The sequence below is a fragment of the Crotalus tigris genome, unplaced genomic scaffold (genome assembly GCF_016545835.1).
Source record: "Crotalus tigris isolate CLP2741 ecotype Arizona unplaced genomic scaffold, ASM1654583v1 scf7180000024422.1470167, whole genome shotgun sequence".
Classification (NCBI taxonomy): Eukaryota; Metazoa; Chordata; class Lepidosauria; order Squamata; family Viperidae; genus Crotalus; species Crotalus tigris.
In genome coordinates, this window is record NW_024100588.1 from 430528 (window position 1) to 454019 (window position 23492).

Consider the following 23492-nt stretch of genomic DNA (forward strand, 5'->3'; position numbering starts at 1 on the left):
CCAAATAGAAAATGGCTTTTATGTAGATTGCAAGGAGCGAAAAATATTTTGCATCCGAAAAATAACTTAAGAAGCAAAATTTGATAGCTAGCTGCTTCAAAACAGTAACTAGCTCTATTGTTTATGAGAGGTTGCTTCCATCTTCATTGTCATGAAAAGGTATAAAAGAAAAAGGCAGCAAAACTGCATAGGGGCTACATATGTGAGCCAAGAAGACAAGACATCTCCTCAAAGTACTAAGAATAGAAAATGCCATGCTTCTCAACAAACTGAATTAAAGGGGTAATATTTTAACAGATGTTTGTGCTTAGCCTCTGATTTGAAAGAAAAAGGGACATAGTTTAACAATCGAGAGAAGTAAATGCTATTTCTATATTTTTAAACTGTGGTGATTTTGCTTACAGAACTAAGCAAAATAAGCAAAGCATAAATAAGATGATAAAATGGCATAAGGATCTCAAAAATTATGTGAATGCTACAATGATTGACACGATTCCCAGTGGTGAAAATATTATGACCATATGCACTGCAAGATCAGAAAACCAGGCCTAATATCATTAAAGTTTGATGCCACCAGAATGAATACATTTACTTACAAACTTTACTCTCTGGAGAACCTATTAACAAATGTCTCCAAGGGCATATCTCAACTTATATTTTTTAAATGCTGATTTATTTAACTGATTGTTAAAGAGGGATATTGCTGCCTTGGAATTAATCATATGCTGAGTATATTTATGGGGAAAAGTGTCACAGGATGGAGGAAAATAAAAACATATGTGTAGGCACAGCCATCAGAATGCCAGTCTAAAGAAGACTGAATTGGAAGTGACCACGTGAGGTCTTCCTGCTGAAAGTTTGGGATGTGGAGATGAAAATAGAAGCTACTACTTCTTTTCTTCTTCCAGATGCAAGCTAGACCTCTCACTGATGATCATCCCAAAGTTTCATTCTTGGGGCCATTAGTTTCTCCCAATTCATGTACACTTTATGGGAAGGATTTTTGTGATGTTTTCAGATACAGTATGTATTGTGCAATTGTCTATGCATGATTCAGAGGTAGCAAAAGGAAGCCATCAGGAATTATGACCTTTTCCTCCCATCACTTAAATCAGGTATGGCCAATAGGAAATCACAGGAAGAGCTATAAGGTCTAGGACCTTAAACTGAGAAAAGGAGAATTCTAGTTCACATTTGTCCTCAATGGCTTCTAACTCTACCTGTCAGTGGTATTATAAGCAGCACAGCCTCATTATCCATGATAATTCAGAAATCTATACCTTCCAGTATGCTATGTGAAGTAGCACAGATGATGAGAGTCATTCATAGAACCTCAGCAATTATGTTTTCATGGTTAAATTGATTTATAATATAGAATTTCACTTCCAGAGAACCAGTTGGGTTCTTCCTTCCAGAAGACATAGACTTCAGTAAATACATGCCTGAAGAAAAGCCTTAAATGAAGGCATCATTCTGCCTGTCAATCAAGAAGGCATAACCGACAGCATTAAATAGAAAGATGCAAAACTCCATTGATAGAAGATAGTACAGGAGGGCATGGTTATTTTCACATCAATGTCACCCAAGAGATTTCATCATATTATTGCAAGCTCTGCATGACTTAAAAGAAATGTCTTTTATGGTCAGTGTGTTTTACCTGTACCAATAGAAGAACTGAAAGCCACTTGTGGTAAGTTAAAAGAGTTCCCACATGGTTCTCTTAATGTTCCCCTAGTGTGGTTTTGAGTTCTACATATTTTGTTGAATATACTTACTTAAAGAATACTTTACTTGGCCAAGTTTGATTTATCTCTGGTGTAGAAGCTCTCAGTGTTTAATGGAGTGGAGTGGAGTGAAATAGAATAGAATAGAATAGAATAGAATAGAATAGAATAGAATAGAATAGAATAGAATAGAATAGAATAGAGTTGGAAGGGACCGTGGAGGTCATATAGCCCAACCACCAGCTCAGGCAGGAAACCCTATACCATTTCAGAAAAATAGTTGTGTAATCTCTTCTTTAAAACTTTCAGTGTTGGTGCATTCACAACTTCTGGAGGCAGGTTGTTCCACAGATTAATTGTTTTAACTGTCAGAAGTTTCTCCTTAGTTCTAGGGTGCTTCTCTCCTTGATTAATTTCCATCCATTGCCCCTTGTCCTGTCCTCAGGTGTTTTGGAGAATAGCTTGACTTCTTCTAGTTTGTGGCAAGAGGTTTATATACAGTACTGTATCTTTATATACTTACATAAAAAGAAGTATCTTCATATACTTCTCTATAAAGGCATTAATTTTATAGACAGTCTTTGGTCATGAAATATGGGAAAGAATAATTTGAGTGAATATCACATAATAGCAGCAATGCCACCTTCCTCCATAAAAACAAGTTCTTCTTTTATTAAAAACCACACACAGTGACTGAAAAACAATGATCCAAACAAAATATCTTCTTTTGCAGAGTTATATTTTGAAGAAAAGTTGACCATCCATTCTCAGTTTCTCCTCCTTGAGAGAAGTCATTTCAGTGCTGGTACATTTCTATCAGAAGAGGCATGATCTCTTGACTTCAGAAGGCTGGGGAGATTTTTCATGAGAGGTCTCCAGTTTTGAACTTGGGACTTAAGAGAAGAAGGCAAAATATATATTTTCTAATTACACCAATCTGAAGTGGTTTGTTACTTTGTTTGATTTATCTCCACCAGCAAATTCGCAATGAGAACTAGGACTCAGAACAGCACAACACAAGTGACAGAATTCATCTTAATTGGCTTCCAACTACCTAGGCCCATGGAATTCTTCCTTTTTTCATTGCTTCTGGTTGTGTTTTTCTTCACCTTAGCTGGAAACCTCATGATTATCACTCTGGTATGCATAGACCAACACTTGAAAACCCCCATGTATTTCTTCCTTTTCAACCTCTCCTTTTTGGAGATATTTTTTGTTCTGACAATCACACCAAAGATGATGATGGATTTAGTTTCTCAGAACAAATCTATCTCTTTCTTGGGCTGCATCAGTCAATGCTATTCTTATTTCTTCTTTGGTACCTGTGAAATCATCCTGATTGCCGTAATGGCCTTTGACTGCTACATTGCTATCTGTCATCCGTTGCGCTACACGATCATCATGAATGGACGGGTTTGTGTGAATTTGATATTGGTGTGCTGGATTGGTGCTTTCATGAATAATTTTGGCCCCATTGTTCTCCTGAGCCAACTGTCCTTCTGCAGCTCTAACGTTATTGATCATTTCTTCTGTGACTATGCTCCACTGATAAAGCTTTCTTGCAATGATGTAGATACTCTCCTGACTCTGGAATCTACCCTCTCTCCTCTGGTGTTACTCAGCTCTTTGTGTGTAACTGTCGTCTCTTATCTCTACATAATTGTGACTGTCTTGAGCATGCAGATCAGTGGCAGCCGTGGGAAGACTTTTTCAACCTGTGCCTCTCATCTAACTGTCGCTTCCATCTTCTACGGCAGTGCCATCTTCATGTACTCTTTGCCCAGCAAGGGTCATTCTCGGGATGCCCAGAAAGCTGTGGCAGTTCTAACTGCTGTGGTCACCCCATTACTGAACCCTTTTATTTACACTTTGAGGAATGAGAAGGTCAAAGATGCTTTGCGAGACTGTTTACAAAGGCACAAACGTATTTTGTGAGAAGAAACCATTGGAAACACTTAGCCAACCTTGGCTGATCTCAAACAAATCAACATAGAGTTGGAGTTTGTTGATACATGGATAAGAGAACTATCACCTACTGCTGTAGTCTAGATTGGGATCTCAAAAATACATTCCAGAAGAGCACAGTGAAAAAAGGGCTTCTGTGCTGCTACTAGAAGAATAGCATGGGTATGGCCACAGTTACATCAGAGTTAAATTTTGTGAAAGGTGGTTTTTATATTATGATGGATTGTTCAGGACTTGGAAACAATCTGTGTACATTTTGATGCTTTGAAATTGTTGCATTTCTATTTCTGGTTGTAATCATGATCTTGAATGAAGACTAGCACTGAAATTCTCCTCTGTTGGGACTAGAATTCTTGCTTGGCTGTTCCTTAGATCTCAGCACTCTTGTTTGATCTTTCACCTTCTTGGCTTTTAATTTCTAAGTTACTATTAGAGTAATGTAACTGGTGATGTAGTTTCAAATATATGTGTAAGTATGCAAGGAACAGAATTATTTTCACCCACATAATGTGAAACTGTCACATCATCCTTTTGAAAAAAAATCATTTTGGGTTGCAGTATCAATAGTATTTAAGAAAAAAAACCAGCTGACATAAATTGATTTGTTTCCTAATTATAATTTAAGTCTTATATGAGAAATATTTGCAAACTGGGAACAGAACAGAAATGATATAAAGAAATGATGATGTATATTTAGAGGTATGAAACTATGGAAGCTGGGAGGAAATAAGTAAGGTGTTGTGTCTGGATACAGATCAATGACCTTTGAGTCATCACAGCATGGTTCTAGTGGAGAAAAGGTGACGTATTTCCTACATATGTTGGACATTCCAGATGGATTATATACTACCTATGATTCAACACATCACTTCTTTTCATTATTTCTCCAATCATGTCCCCCCTCCCTAAAGCAGGAATGTCCCAATGCTTCATGTGACAGCTATTCTACCACTATTTCCTAGCTTTATAAGAAAAGGACCCACCAGCCACATCGTCAGATGAACAGAACAGAATAGCTTTGTTGGCAACGTTTTATCGGACACACAAGGAATTTGTCTCTGGTGCATAAACTCTCAATGTACATACAAATAACAAAGTAATCTAATCATAAGACACCCATAATAGAATGTAATAGAAAAGATAAACTATATCTTTAGACATAAGACATTATTGTGGGAATTACGTGTTTTAGCAGAAGCACCTAATTCCCACAATAACTCCTCCACAGAAAGAAGTGGGAGGGTGAGATTGAGCATCATGAATGGTCAAGAGGAAAAGTTGCATTCAACTAGAAAAATAATTTGGTTTTAAATACAGCCTAATTATTTACTTAAAACGTTTACATAGCCACCCATCTTATAACCAACTTTCAATTCAATCCAATCCAACCTAACCCAATATCATTTTAATCCACCCAATCCCATCCTGAATTTGCTAACACCTTTTGCACTGTGTGCTTCAAAAAGTAACAAAGCCTGTACCATAGTTACATATCACAGAGGTTGGGTTCATAGAGGTTAAGTCAAAAGCAAACCACAACAAAACTTAGTATGTTACATGACAGAGAACAAAACAAAGCACAAAGTATGAGGAACATGAGCACAATGATTTTCTCTGTCTTTGTGTTTGACATCAATAAAGGCAGCAGATACAGAATACTTGAGGGGTCCTTGGTGCTCTCTGAGCTTGTTCATTTTCTTGCAGACATTTCATTACCCAAACTAGGTAACCTGCTCAGTTACCTAGTAATACTTGGGATATTGTTTACTTGATTATTGGTCTGATGTTAACATTGGAGTTAATCTATGCTGATCTGGGTGCTGGTTGCTGGTGGAGAGGTGCTTGTTAATGTCTTTTTAATAGACACATAGACATTAACAACATCTAATGACTGAGGAATTCTGGGACTTGAAGTCCACAAGTGGCATGGCAACTTTAAGACGTGTGGACTTCAACTCCCAGAATTCCTCAGCCAGCAAAGCTAGTCTAGAATATAAACTGACAGCAAACCCCACTCCTTACTAGCACTGATGATGATGTTACCTAGTTTGGGTAATGAAATGTCTGCAAGGAAACAAGCAAGCTCAGAGAGCACCAAGGATCCCTCATGTCAACACTGAGCTACAAATTTTCTCCTTTATTAGTAAGAGAATAATTGATAATTGATAACAAATTTATTATGCACTCGGTCCTGTAAAACAAAACCTTGTCCTGGACAGGCCTTGGCCGGGACAACTCACTGTCAAAAAGCTTTTCAAACACTGAAGGCATTGTTTGCACAAGAGCCTGTGTTGTTGCACCCAGATCCAGAACAACCATTTGTAGTACAGGCTGATGCTAGTGATGTTGGTGTGGGGGCTGTGTTACTCCAAGTGAACAGTCAAGGGAAACAGCAGCTCTGTGCGTATACCTCCCTCAAGTTGACAGAGATGGAGAGAGCAAGGGCTATCTGGGAGAAGGAGGCATTTGGTATACGGTGAGCTCTCTCCACTTGGCAACATCTGCTGGAGGGAGCTAAATATCCGTTTGAGGTCTGGACTGACCATAAGAACTTGGAAGTATTGCAAACCCCTAGGCGTCTGTCATCGAAGCATGTGTGTTGGGCACAATATTTCAGAAGATTTTGCTTTCACCTCAAATATGTGTCAGGGGTAAGAATTTCCTCGCTGATGCTTTGTCCCGACTCCCACAATATGACAGTAAAAGAGTTGAGGTAGTGCAAGCAATCCTGCCTACATATGACCAACCTGGGGTACATACTTGCACCAAGGTGGGGTCTTTTGAGGATGATTTGAGAGCGGCACTAGTACAGGATATGTGGCTGTGGGACAATCCTGGCTTGCTAACTCAAAGGGACGGATTGGCATGGTATAGCAATAAACTATACATACCAAAAGAAATGCGAAAACGGGTTTGTCACTGGTGCCATGACTCGAAACAAGCGGCTCACTTTGGATTTTTAAAAACCTTACATCTAGCCAGACGTCAGTTCTTGTGGCCCCGGATGAGGCGGGATATTTAGACATATGTAAATGATTGTCATGTGTGCACTCAGTGAAAACCATATCCCGGGAAGCCGATCGGGTTGCTTCAGCCTGTCGTAGACCCGGACCGTCCATGGCAAGATATAGCCATGGACTTCATTGTGGAGCTGCCTAAGGTTCGAGGGTACACGGTGATATGGACCATAGGAGATTTGTTTTCCAAACAAGCCCATTTCATTCCCTGTAAAGGATTATCGTCAGCCAGAAAGTTAGCAAAAATATTTCTGACCCATGTATATCGACTCCACCGGACACCACATCGCATAATCTCAGACCGCGGAGTTCAATTCACAGCACATTTTTGGCATGAATTCATCCGGTTCCTCGGCTCCACCCAAGGTCTTAGTTCAGCCTATCATCCAAGCACCAATGGTGCAGCAGAATGAGCTAATGCTGCAGTTGAGTGATAACTCCTAAGTTACATCTCATACCAACAGATGGATTAGGTGGATCTGGTAGTATTTGTGGAGATGGCATACAATAATGCTGTACATAGCAGCACTGGATTCACCCCTTTCCAGGTGGTGTACGGTAGGGAATTCGTACCAATACCGGAGTGCAGAACCCAGGAGCCCCAACCCTGTAAGGTCGATGACTGGTACAACCACGTAAAGGGGGTGTGGGATGTAGTCAAAAGAGCACTGACAAAAGCAGGGGAAGTGGCCAAGAAACAAGCAGATGAAAAACGTAGAACTGAAACACCGTTCAAAATGGGTGACCTGGTTTATTTGTCAACAAAATACATAAACCTCCAGGTGCCATGTAGGAAACTAGCCCCTAAGTATATTGGTTCCTTCAGGGTGACCCAAAATCATCAACCCGGTAGCCGTACGATTACGACTACGGCGATTCCTGGGTAAAATATACCTGATGTTTCATGTCAGTTTGTTAAAGCCAGTGGCGGCTGAGGCCATACAAGAAGGGCCAGTCCCAGTCACCCCAGGCAGATATGAAGTACAGGAAATTCTGGATTCAAGAGTAAGGAGGAGTCAGTTGTACTACCTTGTCCTGTGGAAAGAGTATCCTCTATCCGAGGCATCCTGGGTGGAGGCTAGAGATGTTTCTGCTCCCCGACTTATAAGCAGATATCATCAAACCCATCCCGGTAGGCCGGGCAGGCGGGACACCGGGGCTCAGTAATCAGGGGGCTTCTAACCGTGTTGTGCTTCCTTCCAGGGGGACTCCTGGTAAGGGGAGCTGAATGTCGTGCCCTGCGAGGCCTAGTCGCATTTGGCCTGGTCGGAGCCAATGTTAGTTCACCATCTGACAAGGCCTTGGTTACCTGCTCCGATGCAATGCTGCTGCCGGTGTTGCTGCTGTTGGTCTCCTGTCGGGGACTGCTGGCGTGACGCGTCTGACCATGATGATGTCATCAAGGTGCACCTGGCTGTAACAAAGGGCTGTGGCTATAGAGAAACACCACAGAGAAACACCTCGCTGGGCCGACAACCTTCCATGTGGAACCAGCTTGTTCCAAGGGGCCGCGATGGGTCGGTGGGCCGCAGCGGACCGCAGGTGGTGTTCGCACTGATGGCAAACCCCCCTTGAGAGTAGGACCAAGATGGAGACACTAGTGGGTGGGGCTGGTGCTCGGAGAGTGGATGGTGGCTAGGGTGCTAGGGTGGAGACAGGCAGGGTGCTAGGGTGGGGCCAGGCAGGGTGCTCGGGTGCTAGGGTGGGGTCAGGCAGCTTTAGGGTGGAGTGCGTGGATGATATATAAGAAGCTGGGAGCAAGCCACTTCCAGTGCTAATTTTATTTCCAATATCGCAATAAAGCTATTGGTGGTCTCCACGTTCCTGTTTACTGGCTTACTTGCGGAGAAGCTCAAATAGGATGGTCTGACACAGATATTCACCACTATTGAATATTGGACAGTAGAAGGGAAGTGTATTTTTGAAAGAGGGCATGATGCCTCAGCAGTTAAAGATGCTCAGCTTGTTAGCTGGAAAACTGACAGCCTACATTTGAGACCTGAATGCTGTGCAACAGGTTGATCTCTCATAATTTGCTGCAGCTCTTGCCCACCTAGCAGTTCTAAAGCATAGAAATGTGAGTAGATAAATAGGTACCACTTTGATAGGAAGGGAGAAGCATTTTGTGTCCCTCAGCATATAGTCATGCTGGCCGCATGACCACGAAAGAGGTTTTTTTTGTTTGTTTGTTTGTTTTGTTTTGTTTTTTTTGACAACACTGGCTCTCTCAGCTAAAACACAGAGTGTTTCCTAGAGGATATGTTTAATAATGTTACAAATCAGAGGCAAAGCAATAATGTATATCATTTTTTCTCATTAGTTTATATTTGGCAGGCAGTATTTTCATCACATACAATATACACAAAACAGATTCAGAAATTGTTCATGGTCTCTAGGCTATGGTCTTGCAATTTTCTGTGAGTAAGAGTCATTTTTCTAGATTGTGAAATGGTGCAAAGCAAATGCATCTGTTAAAATGTTACCCCTTAATTCAATGTTTGGGAAGCATAACTTTCTCCATTCTCAGATGTACCTGCTGTGCAGTTTTGCTGCCTTCTTCTTCCATATCTCTTCAGGGCAATGAACATGGAAGCCGCCTCTTATAAACAATGAAGCTAGTTACAGTTTTAAAGCATAATGCGCAACATGTATTCGAGACTAACTGTGAAGATCCCACAGGGCCTTCTCGAGGATCAAAGAAACCTATTGCAAATTGCAAGAAATGTCTATCAAGCATTTTCTTTCAGTTTCCTCTGTAGATATCGAATCCAAAGACAGAACAAAATATTGTGTGCATGTTCCTGATATATTGTGCTTTATTTTGTTGGGGATTATCAGATGTTTGGCTTCCTGATTACCATGTCCTGTTGTAAACCACCTCAGTGTGTGATCATTACATCTGAAAGCAGCACATGCTATAACTTAACAAAGCAGAAGTTGAACTTTAAAATCTGATTCAAGGTCACATCTATAACAAATCACTTCAATTTCTTGCAAAACTCAATCCATTGTCTCAGTTCAGTCCTCAAAGCATCCTGCACTTGTCTGTTCCTCAAACAATATATGAACGGGGTCAAAAGTGGAACCATGACAGTATTCAGAAGAGCTATCATTTTGTTGAAATCTAATTTGCTGCTGCCTTTGGGTCTTATGTACATGAAAAGACAACTGCTGTAAGTGATGGAGACCACAGTCATGTGAGATGCACAGGTGGAGAATGTCTTCTTCCTCCCTGTAGTTGATGGGATGCGCAAAATCGTGGAAATGATTTTGACATAAGACACAATGTTGACACTTAAGGTCCCAAGCAGAGAGAATGTGGCAATCACAAAATTAATCAGTTCTAGGAGACTGGTATCAACACATGAGAGTTTGATTAGTGCTCCATTGTCACAAAAGAAATGATTGATGATGTTAGGACCACAAAATGGCATTTGAAAGAAAAGAATAGATGGAACTAGAATTAGTGACAAACTCCCAATCCAGCAACAAAGTACCAATAATGAGCAGATTTGTTCATTCATGATGGTTGTGTAATGAAGAGGGTTACAGATGGCTATGTAGCGATCAACAGACATTGTGGCCACTAGAAGGAATAAAGTGGTGCCAAGAACAAAATAGAGGAACATCTGTACGAAGCAACCAGCTAAAGAGATACTCTTGTTACCAGTGGCTATGTTGGCCAGTGTTTTAGGAATGATGCTACTTACATACCCAATCTCTATCCAAGCCATATGTCGGAGGAAGAAATACATTGGACTACAGAGTTGGGCATTCAGCAATGTGATAATAATAATCAACATGTTTCCTATCAATGTCAAAATATAAATCCCAAGCAGGATGAGAAAAAGGCCAACAGCAATTTGTTGGTTGTTAGTCAGCCCTAACAATATGAATTCCCTCACTGTGGTGCTGTTTTCCATTTAGTTCATTCCTAAAAAAAGAGTGAAGTGAGAAGAGATTATTCCAACTTCAATTTTGTTTCAGTTGCCCATTACAAATGAACACAATTTCACCAGCTTTAATTCTCTGTAGACCATCAAATGGTTGGTCTCTGACATAAGTAATAAATGATGGTTTGAATCAGATCAAGGTACTTGTAGTCATCAGCCTAAGAGCGTACAGGAAACCACACTGTGTTCTCACCTGTCCAAAATAAGTCATACTTGGAGTCAGGAAAAAAAAATCTATTTTTGCATGGTTAAAGTAACTGATTATTTTATATTTGCTCAATGCTCTCTTCCCATCTCACCTGAGAAAAGTCATTTTTCTCTTTCTGTCAGAAGAAAATTCTGCTTAGAGAGGGCAATAAAGCACTGTATATAATCTAAGTGCTAATGGAGCTGTAGTATTTCTGAGAAAAAAGTCTTACAGTAATTTTATATCTTCTATAATGGTCAATGAATATTGAACAGCTTTCTACCAATACTATGCTAAAGTAGTTATTGCTACTAACCTTGTGTTTCAAATTGATAATGTTTCAAGTCCTGAAGAAAAGATGATCCTATCATTCTTCTCAATGGAGCTGCATTCAGAAAACATACTTGGACCGCTTAGCAGCTTCTCTGGGTTTAAGACTTATCCTGTTGCACTAGCAGAAAATGATGAATCTCGCTTAAAGAGGAATAATTTTTGAGAACTTCCTTGAACAAGGGTGACAGCTCCAGTCACAATTTTGGATAATTGTTGAATAAGGAAGAAAGATGGGGAATAAAAGAAAAAAGAATACTGTATTACCAAATTGGAAAGATGTCCAATATAGATTAATTATCAAATCATTTCCAACTCCTACTGAACAGAAGATCTGTCTTTAACCTAGTCCTTCAAGTCTTCCAATAATACGTTCATCATTGCTGGAACTGAGCCTGTCCACCTTACTGCTGATTGTCCTATTCTGTTGATTCCTTTCATTTTTCTGAGCATTAGATCCTTCTCTGGAAAGCTAAGTGTTCACATTATGTGTCTCTCCATTGTAGACACAGTAGAAAATTCATCAGTCCCTTGTTTCTTCCCAATGATCCTCCCTTCTTGGGTCTACAAGAGGATCCATAGTAACAGAGATAATACAGAAATAGAGAAGAATAGAGTAGGAAGAATCCTTGGAGGTCTTTAAGTTCAACCTGTCCGAAGCAGGAGACCCTATACCATGCCACACAAGTGGGTCTCCTGCCTCTTCTTAAAAGCCTCCAGTGATGGACCAGCCAGAACTTCTGAAGGCAAATAGGTTACTTGCTAATTGTTAAATGTCCCTTTTGGAAGTTCACTCTAGGACAACACCTTTGTGCTGGTTAACATCTCCTTAGCATTTTGCCATGAGGGTAAAGTGGGGAGATGAATTCAACATAAAGCTTATTCAGGGAAATTTCAGACTAATTAACTCTCTGACAAAATATTCATCATCCAGATTTGTCAGCCAGGCAAATACAACCTGCACGCTTATAAACTAGGATCAAAAGAGACTTGATTCAGAAGTAAGTTCTAATGGGTTCTGCAGGGCATATTCTCCTATGATGAATTATAGGAGGAAAACAAAATGGGCTTGAGTTTTGTTTCTAAACGCATCCTAAACATCACACATTAAAAAGCCTTTACCTACTGCAAAAATCTGAAACTCTGCAGTCACGGTCTTGATATTCAGAGCAGAAGTAAACCTCAATGTTCTTGACCCAAGAATTGAAACATTTCCAAAATACTCACCGTTTCCAATTTATATTAAAATATTCATGCAGATTTTGTGAACCTTATGCTATCTTCAGTAAAATCATCCTCTAGTTTATTAGACTGGGTTGAATATATCAATAAATAAAAAACAAGGAAAGAGCATTCATCAAAACTTTACTCCCTAATTCAAATTTGGGAAAAGAGAACATTCACCGTCCAGAGTGCCTTTCAGAAGATTCTTGGGTCACAGATATACAGAGGACAATTTTTCTGCATACATACATACATATTTTTTCACAGCATTGAGCATAGAAGTAACTTCTTATAAACCATGGAGCTTGTTATTGTTTTGAAGCATGTGGTGTAAGAGGTATACAGGATTGGCTTGCAAAGCTCCCTCAGAACCTCCTCAAGCAGTAATAAAATGCATTGCAGGGGAATCTGTATCAGGTTTTCTATAACTTCTTCCTCTATTGATGTCAAACCCAAAGACAGGGAAAATCATTGTGTGCACATTCCTTGTGTAGGGCACTTTATTTTCCCCTCTCTCATGCCACACACCAAGTTTGGTTGTGGTTTCGTTCTGCCTTCACATCTGTGATAAATCACATCAACTGCTGTGATTTATAAACCACAACCTAGGGTTTGTTAGTTTTTGAAGCACAGAGTGCAAAAATGGTGTCATCTCATTATGTTATAGGGATAGGTAATTTCCCCCGTGCTTTGGCTGGCCTTGGTTCAATAGATATGTCATTTCAACAGAATAATCCCAAAGGTGCTTTTTCAAATGGTAACTGGAACATTAGAGGTTTTTAAGAAGAGGTTGGACAACTATTTGTCTGAAATGGTATAGGGTTTCTTGCAGGGGGTTGGACTAGATGACCTCCAAGGTCCCTTCCAACTCTGTTATTCTGTTACACACAGAGACACACTGACAAACTTATTATTTTCCAAAATAATCAGAATAGAGAATAGAGCTGAAAGGGACCTAGTACTGTGTTTCCTCAAAAGTAAGACCTACCCCCAAAATAAGCCCTAGTTTGGGGACAAGGGACACAAATCAAGCTAGAGAAAGAGTGAAAGGGTAGAGCTGCCCCACGCACCCCACACCTACTTACCTTACCAGTAGGACCGCTGCAGCCAGACCTCCCATGCCCCGACAGCTATCTTGCAACTGCCTGAGTTCTTCTGTGGCTGCTTGTAGCTGCATGGCTGGTAACATGGCAGGAGGCCGCATCGCACTTCAGGCTGGTGCCACTCACACCAGCCCGAAGCACCACGCGGCCTCCTGCTATCAGCAGCGGCACCACTGCTATGTGCCACGTGGCGTCTGGCCACAAGCAGCAGCAAGCAGCCACTAAAGAAGTCAAGCAGCAGTGCGACAGGTGTCAGGGTGTTGAAGGCCTGGCTGTGGCAATCCTAAAGTAAGACATCCCCTGAAAATAAGACCTGGTGCCTTTTTTGGAGGCAAAAAATATATAAGACTGGATCTTATTTTGGGGAAAACATGGTAGATCTTCTAGTCCAACCCCTGCTCAGGAGACCCTATATCATTTCATAGGTGATTGGCCAGTCTCTTCTTAAAAAACTCCAGTGGTGAAGCACCTACAACCTCTGAAGACAAACAGTTCCACTGGTTAGAATTTTGTTCCTTAATTCCAGGTTGCCTCTCTCCTTGATTAGTTTCTATCCATTGTTTCTTTTCTTGCCTTCTGGTACTTTGGAAATTAAGTTGAGCCCTCTTCTTTGTGGCAGTCCCTCAATAATGAAATATTGCTATCATGTCACTCATAATCCTTTTCTCTAGATTGGCCTACTCAATTCTTGCAACTGTTCTTCATGTTTTTGTCTCCAAGCCTTTAATCATCTCAGTTGCTCTTCTCTGCATTTTTTTCCCAAAGTCTCAGCATCTTTTTTGTAACGTGGTGACCAGAACTGGAGGCAATATTCCAGGTGTGGCCTTATTCAGGATTTATAAAGCAATACTAATATTTCACGTGATTTTGATTCCATGCCTCTGTTTATACAACCAAGGACTGTATCAGCCTTTTTGGCTCCTGCCACACACTGCAGGCTCAATATAGTAAGAATACTATATCAAATATTCTATAGTATATCAACTACTTATAAAAATGAAATATATAGATTGTATTTTAAAGGAATCCATCTTTAAAGAAGCAACAGTCAGTTTTTTTACGATTTTACTCTATATTTACCAATTATACTCTATTACCCTTTATTGGACACACTTATTTTTTTTAATGCAGGAGATCACTTGAACATATCAATATCTCTATTGGAGTCTAATATTATGGTTATCCTTATAGCAATATATAAACAGTGAGTGGAGCAACTCAACTTCAGTGTATTCCCTGCAGGCTTGGCTGCAAACTAACAATTTTTTCCTTTACTCTTTGCTGGGAAGGTTTTTTCAAATGAAAGCAATAGGAAGACATTTATACAAATCAAATCTCTGCTTTGAGGTTGTGATGGAAGGCTGAAGATTTTCTTGCATCTAAATCTTATATTTTCAGCCCTCCCCAAATCCATAGTGTGCCCCATTTTTGACCTTTGGAGCCACAAATTTTCCAATATGAAAAAGGACAATAGTGAAAACGTGCAAGATCAAGTTTGTTACCATTTTTTCATTGAGAAGAAAAATAACCATACCAAACCACCAAAGTCTTCACATCATTTATTTTTGAGTAGAACAAAAACCAACCACCAGACTTTCTTAATAATGAATGGGAAAACTCCTATAATATCTATTATAACCTCTGCAATTATTCATGGTTGAAAAATGGTTGAAAAGCTTTTCTTCCTGAATGTGAAAAAGTTGTCTCCCATGACATTAAATGTGAGTTGTGGTGCAAGCAGTTTAAGTTGGATCCCAGGTTTTCTCATTCTGATCCAAGGAGTGACAGCAGATGTAAATTCTATCAAGAATGCAAAATTCATTAAAGATTTAATTGTAAATCAGACCTTTTGGCCTTAACGTATATAAGTCATTTTTTCTTCCCCTTTAATTTGACTTTCTCTACTTAAGCATTAGCACTGAAGCCAGTTTTGTGAAGCTTCTTGAGGAACTCAATTTGTTTTTAGGATGACATCTTCACATAGAATCAAAACCTGTCACCTTGAAATGAAATCCATGCTGATTCAGTGACCTCATTAATTTTTGTAAGTAGATATAAATTTCTTTTTGTAGAAATCAGAATAAAAAATGGTCTACCATGCTGGATACGGAACTAGAGGCAGAACAAATTATTGTGTACATACTCCAAAATTTCTCTGCTGTCCAGGAAGGGAGTGATGAGAGGACTAATTTGCCAAAGCACAGTGCTTCCCATTGATCTCGGATGAAATCTCTTCTTATATTTTTTATTTCTTACATTGGTGTGCTGGTCTATTCCCATGCACTGAGAAGTTGGCAATGTCGTTAGGTCATTCTGAATGCATGAATAAGGTAAACATACACAGTCCATGAAATATATGAATTTAAAAGTCCATATACAAAAATGCAGACAAATGTCCATAGCTAAAATGCAGATCCATTGAAAATTAATTACTCTTCTATTGCCATACATTGAGAAGTTAGTAATGTCATTAGAATGTTCTGAACACCAAAATAAGGAAAACATATAAATGAAATATATATATATAAAATGAAATATATTTTGTACATATATTTGTATATGTATATATACATATACACATATATATGTATATATACATATACATACACATACGTATATGTATATGTATGTATGTATGTGTGTATATATATATATATATATATATATATATATATATATATATATATTCCACATATAAAAAGGCAAAGAAATTACTAGACCTACAAATATGAATCAAATTTCCTATATACTATCCATGCATAAACTAGTTTTCCATCAATTTCTGCAACCCTGAAATGAAGCTTGCTAAATGCAGATAGGTGTAAACCAGTGGTTCTCAACCTTTCTAATGCCATGACCCCATAATACAGTTCCCCATGTTGTGGTGACCCCCAACCACTTATACATCACTGGGTGCCAGGGGCGTGGCCAAAGAAAAAGAGGAAAAATGGCAGACAGCCTTGTTTGGCGACCCCCGTGAAATGGTCGTTCGACCCCAAATGGGGTCCAGACCCACAGGTTGAGAACCACTGGTGTAAACGGTTCTCAATATGGAAAAGAGTTCTTTAGACACTCCTTTAAGACATCCTTGACCTTCTGATTTCTCAGAATGTAAATAAAAGGATTCAATAATGGAGTAATAACTGCAGTGACAAGTGCAATGGATTTTTGCACACCCTGCGAACGTCCTTTGGTGGGTAAGGAGTACATGAAGATGGAACTGCCATAGAATATGGTAGCTACTGTAATGTGGGAAGCACAGGTGGAAAAGGTCTTCTTCTGGCCTTTGGTGGAATGCATCCATAGGACAGTGGAAATAATATAGAGGTAGGAGACCCCGTTGACAGATAAGGAGGTGAGCAGCACCATTAAAGAGAAAGCTATCTCAAAGTCCAAAAGGAAATGGACATTCTTGCTGCAAGAAAGCTTTACAATTGGGGCATAGTTACAGAAATAATGGTCAAGGAGGTTAGAGCCACAGAAAGACAGACTGAGAAGGAAGAGCAGTGGAATGAGAAGGAGAAGGAATCCCCCAGTCCAGCAGCCCAGAACCAAGAAGACACAGAGATGTTTGCTCATGATGATGACATAACGGAGTGGGTAGCAGATAGCAACATAGCAATCAAAGGCCATCACAGCAATAAGAACACACTCACAGGTACCCAAGGAGAAGTAGAAATAGCATTGGGCAATACATCCCCCAAAAGAAATAGCTTTGTTCGAAGAAATCAGGCTGACGAGCATCTTTGGGCAGATTGTCAAGACAAAGAAAGTCTCCAGAAGAGACAAGTTGCAGAGGAAGAAGTACATGGGAGTTTGGAGGTGTTGGTCCATGCATACCAGTGTGATGATGGTGAAATTCCCAGTTAATGTGAGCAGAAAAATCAACAGGAACATCCAAAACAAGAAGCATTCCAAGATCCTGGAAGGTTGGAAGCCAACTAAGATGAACTCAGTCACCTCTGTGATGTTGGGAGAGTTCAGTTCCATGTCCAATAGGAGTCTGAAGGGTCTTGCAGCATGAATTCTTAGAATTTCAACACACCCTGAAACTTCAGAACAGATTATCAGAATTCCAGATTGTTTCAGCATATAAACTTGTAATTGTCCACATTCAGAATATGAAGGATATCTATTTCTGTGCTGTTTCTGGATTCTGTCTTGAGGTGCTTTTCAATAAGTTCACACATCTCGGTAAATTATATTGTTTAAAAACAACAGTCCAAAATGCATACAGTAGCTAGTGCATCATCCCTTACCCATATTTTACCCCCCAAAAGCTATTTTCTTAAGAAATTCACATTACCAGTGCATTCTTTCTTTTCTTAGATATTTGTCCTTATTTTTCAAGACTAAGGATTCCTACATATCATGGTGTTAAAGTCCACCATCCCAGAATAGACATTGATTTTTTATATACTGTTTCACCAGTTGCGACCCTACCTGGACTTGGAGGCTCTCCTTACAGTCACTCATCCCTTGTCACATCACGTCTGGACTACTGCAACGCGCTCTACATGGGTCTACCCTTGAAAAGTATTCGGAGACTACAGTTGGTCCAGAATGCAGCCGCGCAAGTGATAGTGGGTGCTCCTCGATACACCCACATTACATCTATCCTCCGTGAGCTGCACTGGTTGCCTATTGGTCTCCGGGTCCAATTCAAGGTGTTGGTTATTACCTTTAAAGCCCTATATGGCTCAGGGCCAGGCTATTTGCGAGACCACCTACTACCTCATAGTTCCCTTCGTCCGGTTAGATCCCTCAGGCTGGGTCTCCTTCAGGTCCCGTCGGCCAAGCAGTGCCATTTGGCGGGGCCGCGGGGGAGGGCTTTCTCTGTGATGGCGCCAACGTCTTGGAACCAGCTCCCCCCCGGAGATTAGGACCACTCCCACTCTGTTGGTTTTCTGTAAGCTGCTTAAGACCTGGCTTTTCCGGCAGGCCTGGGGTTTATAAAACCTGACCCCGGGGTGAATGTTATTGTACTGTTTGTTTTGTCATGTTTTATGGTGTTTTTATTATTAGCCGCCCAGAGTCCTGCGGAAGTGGTGCGGTTTATAAATTAAAAAAAAAAAGATACACTGTTTTTAAGTTATTTATCTAATCATCTGCAGCCACCTCAATTTTGATGATCTTCTCAGTAAAATCTCAAGAACATGGAGAAAATGAGACCAACTTTTTTCATCTTTGGTTGTACATTTGTGTCACATCCGTTGACTGCATGGATTGGATATCCTGCCTGGGTTTCATTGCTGTTATGAAGCTGAACATATGCACTGCAAGCTAGGAAAATCAGGCCTAATATCATTAAAGTTTGATGCCACCAGAATGAATAAATTTACTTACAAACTTTACTCTCTCGGGAACCTATTAACAAATGTCTCCAAGGGCGTATCTCAACTTATACTTTTAAAATGTTGATTTATTTAACTGATTATTAAAGAGGGATATTGTTGCCTTGGAATTAATCATATGTTAAGTTTATTTCTGGGGAAAAGTGTCACAGGATGGAGGAAAATAAAAACACATCCTACAGTATGTGTAGGCAAAGCCATCAGAATGCCAGTCTAAAGAAGACTGAATTGGAAGTGACCACGTGAAATCTTCCTGCTGAAAGTTTGGGATATGGAGATGAAAATAGGAACCACTACTTCCTTTCTTTTTCCAGATTCAAGCTAGACCTCTCACTGATGATCATCCCAAAGTTTCATTCTTGGGGCCACTAGTTTCTCCCAGTTTATGTACATCTTATGAAAAGGATTCTTGTGATGTTTTCAGATGTATTGCCTCTGATTTGTAGACATAATGAAACACAGTTTAACCATGTACACAATGGCTCCTACCAGCAGAAATTAAAATGAGACAATAGCATAACATCATAACAATGATATGAATACTTTTATATGTAGATTGCAAGGGGTGAAAATGTTAGGCATCAAAAATAAGGGAATAAAATTTGATAGTTCCTTTTTTTTCAATACTTTTTTTCAGTATTGGAGTATAATAACTTCTGGAGGCAAGTTGTTCCACTGATTTTTTTTTTCACTGTCAAGAAATTCTCCTTAGTTCTAGGTTACTTCTCTCTTTGTTCAGTTTGCATCCATAGTTTCTTGTCTTGCCTTCTGGTGCTTTGGAGAATAGCTTGATCCCCCACTTGTTTGTGGAAGCCCCTTAAATATTGGAACACTGCTATCATGTCATCTCTAGTCCTTCTTTTCATTAGACTAGATGTACCCAGTTCCTGTATGCATTTTAATCTTCAGCCCCCAAATCAACTTTATCTGTTCACATTGATTCTGTTAACATTCCTCTGTTCCCATTGATTTTAGGTAAAAAATATTGAAAGAGAATTTGAACCCATCTAAGAAGAACAGTCTGGAGAACATTGAGCAAAGGTGAGATAACCAAAATATCATCATCCAGAAACAGACCTTTGCGTGTCCACAAGGATGAATTGTTTTTGACAGGCTGAAACATGGAGGGATCCCTTGTAGCTCCACATGGATTAACCACATTCAGAAGTAGACTACAGTGAAGAATTGTCCTCTTTGGAATAACATATTAGAAGAATTGTGGTCTGATTCAAAGCATCAGGTTTTAAACTTCTTTGATTTTTAATGCAAAGAATGGAAACTGATAAGCTGATGCTCATTTGAAACATGAAATTAAAAGAAGAATAGGGATCTGGAAATTAATATCTTCACTCTGTTTTTAGGAATGAACTAATGGCAAATAGGACCACAATAAAGGAATTCATACTGTTGGTGCTGAATGCCAACCCTCCACTTGAAGTTAGCCTTTTTCTCTTCCTGCTTGGGATTTATCTTTTGACATTAATAGGAAACACAATGATTGTTATTATCACACTGGTGAACGTTCAACTCTGTAGCCCAATGTATTTCTTCCTCCGACATTTGGCATGGGTAGATACTGGGTATATAAGTACTATAATTCCCAAAGCACTGGTCATCATAGCTACTGGTACTAAGAGCATCTCTTTAGCTGGTTGCTTCATACAGGTATTTCTTTATTTGGTCTTTGGCACCACTGCGTTCTTCCTACTGGCCACAATGTCTGTTGATCGCTACATAGCCATCTGCAACCCTCTTCACTACACAACCATCATGAATCCCCGAATCTGCTCATTATTAGTATTTTCTTGTTTGGTTGGGGGGTTATCACTAATTCTAGTTATATCCATTCCTTTATTTCTTATGCCATTTTGTGGTCCTAACGTCATGAATCATTTTTTTTGTGACTATGGACCCCTAATGAAGCTGATATGTATTGACACCAGCTTCCTAGAAATGACTTATTTTGTAGTTGCTATATTCATTCTGCTTGGGACCTTAAGTGTCAACATTGTCTCTTATGTCAAAATCATTTCCACCATTTTGCGCATTCCATCAGCTACTGGGAGGAAGAAGACCTTCTCCACTTTTGCTTCTCACATGACAGTGGTCACTATCACTTACAGCAGTTGTATTTTCGTGTATATCATGCCAAAAGGCACCATTGGATTAGACTACAACAAAATAGTGGCTCTTCTGAATACTGTTATCACTCCCTTTCTCATCCCAATCGCATACTCTTTGAGGAACAGACAAGTGCAGGATGCTTTGAAGGCTGAACTGAGACAAAGGATTGGTTTTGTAAAAAAAATGAGATGATTGGCTATTGCTAGGGCTCCAAAATAGATGTTCAGATTTAATGTCTTTGAATGGATTGTGCTGCCTTCAGATGTAATAATTACCCATTGAGATGGTCTTACAAGGGGATTTGAGAAAACATAGAGGATGGGGTAATCAAGAATAGAAACATCTGATTGACATCAAAGGCCAAATCCCTGAAAAAAATTGGTTTGCTAGTGAAGAACAATGTAAAAAGACAATTGCCCATCTTTCCTGGTTGTCCATTTACAAAACACATCTGGTTGTACATTATGTGACCTAGGAGACATGAGAGCTTCACCTAATGCATCCTCAAAGCTCTTACCATCTTCAGAAGCAGACCATACAGCCACCATCTCCTGATTGTTTCTTGGGTTCAAGTATGTTTTATTAGTTGGCACTCTGTGTGGATCATATGCAATACAATACAGTACAATAAGATATTTGGTTTTGGTTTACTTATGAAGTCAATACTGGTGAATGTAGCTATCCGTCTTGATATTTATCTCAGGGTAGAATAACTGAACTGGGGAATGGAGCTCAATGATTATAGAATATCAGCAGGCAATGCTCCCATTGATAAAGCTGAATGTAACAGAAAATGCATAGTAAAGGCATGAAACATGAGATTTAGAACTAGAGAAGTTTGCCAATATAAAAAATAATGGTTGTAAAGTGCTCATAGTCACCTTAATGTGAGGTGGGCAGTAAATTTGGTTTAATAAGTAAAATGAATAAAACAAGTATCTAATTAAGTGGTTTTGTTGGTTAATTCAAACCAAACCACAAGACTAAGAACTTTTTGAATTATAGCATCTTATTTCTCAAGACCTATCAAGAATTCATGCAAAGTTGCTTTGGGATATTGGAGAAAGATGGTAGACAAGACCTCCCTTCCTTTATCTTGCTCAATATGACTCATAGTTCTCATGTATAAACATTTTTTGGTATCCAAATATCTAGCAAAGGTTGAAAGCAGAGGAAAGTTCTTGAATGTCTCAGAATGCAAGCAAAACTACAGTTGAATAAAAGAAATATGAGTCCAGATCAGAAATGGACATTGATGTCCAAGTCTGATCATGTTTTGTGATGCTCTGGAATCCTCCCTCAAATAATTTCTGTGTGAATTCACTGTCCCACTGGGAGGCTCAGTTTTATTACCAATGGCCAATGGAATTAGACACGGCCAAGTCCATTTGATTCCCACCGTTTTCAATGAGTTTTGTAAATGTGTGCTTGAAATACTCAAAATTGATTGAGAGAGAACTGATTAGTATTATTAGATCTGAATTGAATGGCTAATCAAAGAAATCCTCAATTGAAGTGAAGACATCCCTTGGAACCTGCACACAATGGTCTTCTCTGTCTTTGGGTTTGACATCAACAATAGAGGGAGATACAGAATATTTGATACAGATTCCTTGCAATGCATTTCTTTGCACTGAGATGTACCTGAGGGATCTTCACAAGTCAGTCTTGAATTCTTCTTATATCACATGCTTCAGAATTGTAACTACTCTATTGAGTGTAAGATGTTGTTTCTGTGTTCATTGCTATGGAAAGATATTAAAGATGATGGCTCGATATCGCAGAAGGGGTACATCCATGAGCGAAGAAGACAAGGCTTCTTCTCAAAATCCCTGTGAATGGAGAGTGCTATGCTTCCCAAACATTGAATTAAGGGTTAATATCTTAATAGATGCTTTTGCTTTGATTTTTAGGCATAACAAAACATTGATTAATCAACTAGAAAATAGCTTTTATGTAGATTGCAAGGAGCCAAAAATAGTTTGCATCCTAAAAATAACTAAGGAAGCAAAAATTGATAGCTAGCTGCTTCAAAACAGTAACTAGCTCTATTGTTTATGAGAGGTTGCTTCCATCTTCATTGTCATGAAAAAGTATAGAAGAAGAAGGGGTTACATATGTGAGCCAAGAAGACAAGACATCTCCTCAAAGTACTAAGAATGGAAAATTCTTAGTACTTTGGAAAATGCCATGCTTCTCAACAAACTGAATTAAAGGGTAATATTTTAACAGATGTTTTTGCTTTGCCTCTGATTTGAAAGCAAAATGGACAATCTAGAGGTGTAAATGCCATTTTCTATATTATTAGCCTGTGTCCATTTTGCTTACAGAACTAAGCAAAATAAGTAAAGCACAAATAAGATGACAAAATGGCATAAGGATCTCAAAAATTATGTGAATGCTACAATGATTGATATGATTCCCAGTGGTTAAAATATTATGACAAACCAAAAATACATTAGCAAGTAAATGTTGGATGTTTTTGCTTTGCTTCTGATTTGTAACCATATT

At 39.3% G+C, this 23492-nt stretch overlaps 3 protein-coding genes across 6 annotated transcripts; 2 read left to right on the top strand and 1 right to left on the bottom strand.

Moving 5' to 3' along the window:
- The first annotated feature begins 713 nt into the window (after positions 1-713).
- LOC120302013 (olfactory receptor 49-like) lies at positions 714-21924 on the top strand. 2 transcript variants are annotated; one of them, XM_039329912.1, is made up of 2 exons: positions 714-1023; positions 19833-21924. In XM_039329912.1, the coding sequence occupies exon 2, from the start codon at positions 20229-20231 to the stop codon at positions 21171-21173; it is 945 nt and encodes a 314-aa protein (XP_039185846.1). In that variant the 5' UTR covers positions 714-1023; positions 19833-20228; the 3' UTR covers positions 21174-21924. The 2 variants fall into 2 exon arrangements, with proteins under 2 accessions (XP_039185846.1, XP_039185847.1); XM_039329913.1 differs by lacking the exon at positions 714-1023 and having other exon boundaries at positions 19696-19898; positions 20219-21924.
- On the top strand, positions 1016-4021 carry LOC120302010 (olfactory receptor 6M1-like). 2 transcript variants are annotated; one of them, XM_039329903.1, is made up of 2 exons: positions 1016-1690; positions 2458-4021. In XM_039329903.1, the coding sequence occupies exon 2, from the start codon at positions 2712-2714 to the stop codon at positions 3657-3659; it is 948 nt and encodes a 315-aa protein (XP_039185837.1). In that variant the 5' UTR covers positions 1016-1690; positions 2458-2711; the 3' UTR covers positions 3660-4021. The 2 variants fall into 2 exon arrangements, with proteins under 2 accessions (XP_039185837.1, XP_039185838.1); XM_039329904.1 differs by having other exon boundaries at positions 1016-1115.
- Positions 8958-13084, bottom strand: LOC120302011 (olfactory receptor 49-like). 2 transcript variants are annotated; one of them, XM_039329906.1, is made up of 3 exons: positions 12654-13084; positions 11163-11367; positions 8958-10640 (listed from the first exon to the last, which is right to left on the bottom strand). In XM_039329906.1, the coding sequence occupies exon 3, from the start codon at positions 10627-10629 to the stop codon at positions 9685-9687; it is 945 nt and encodes a 314-aa protein (XP_039185840.1). In that variant the 5' UTR covers positions 10630-10640; positions 11163-11367; positions 12654-13084; the 3' UTR covers positions 8958-9684. The 2 variants fall into 2 exon arrangements, with proteins under 2 accessions (XP_039185840.1, XP_039185839.1); XM_039329905.1 differs by having other exon boundaries at positions 12404-13084.
- Positions 21925-23492: the final 1568 nt, after the last annotated feature.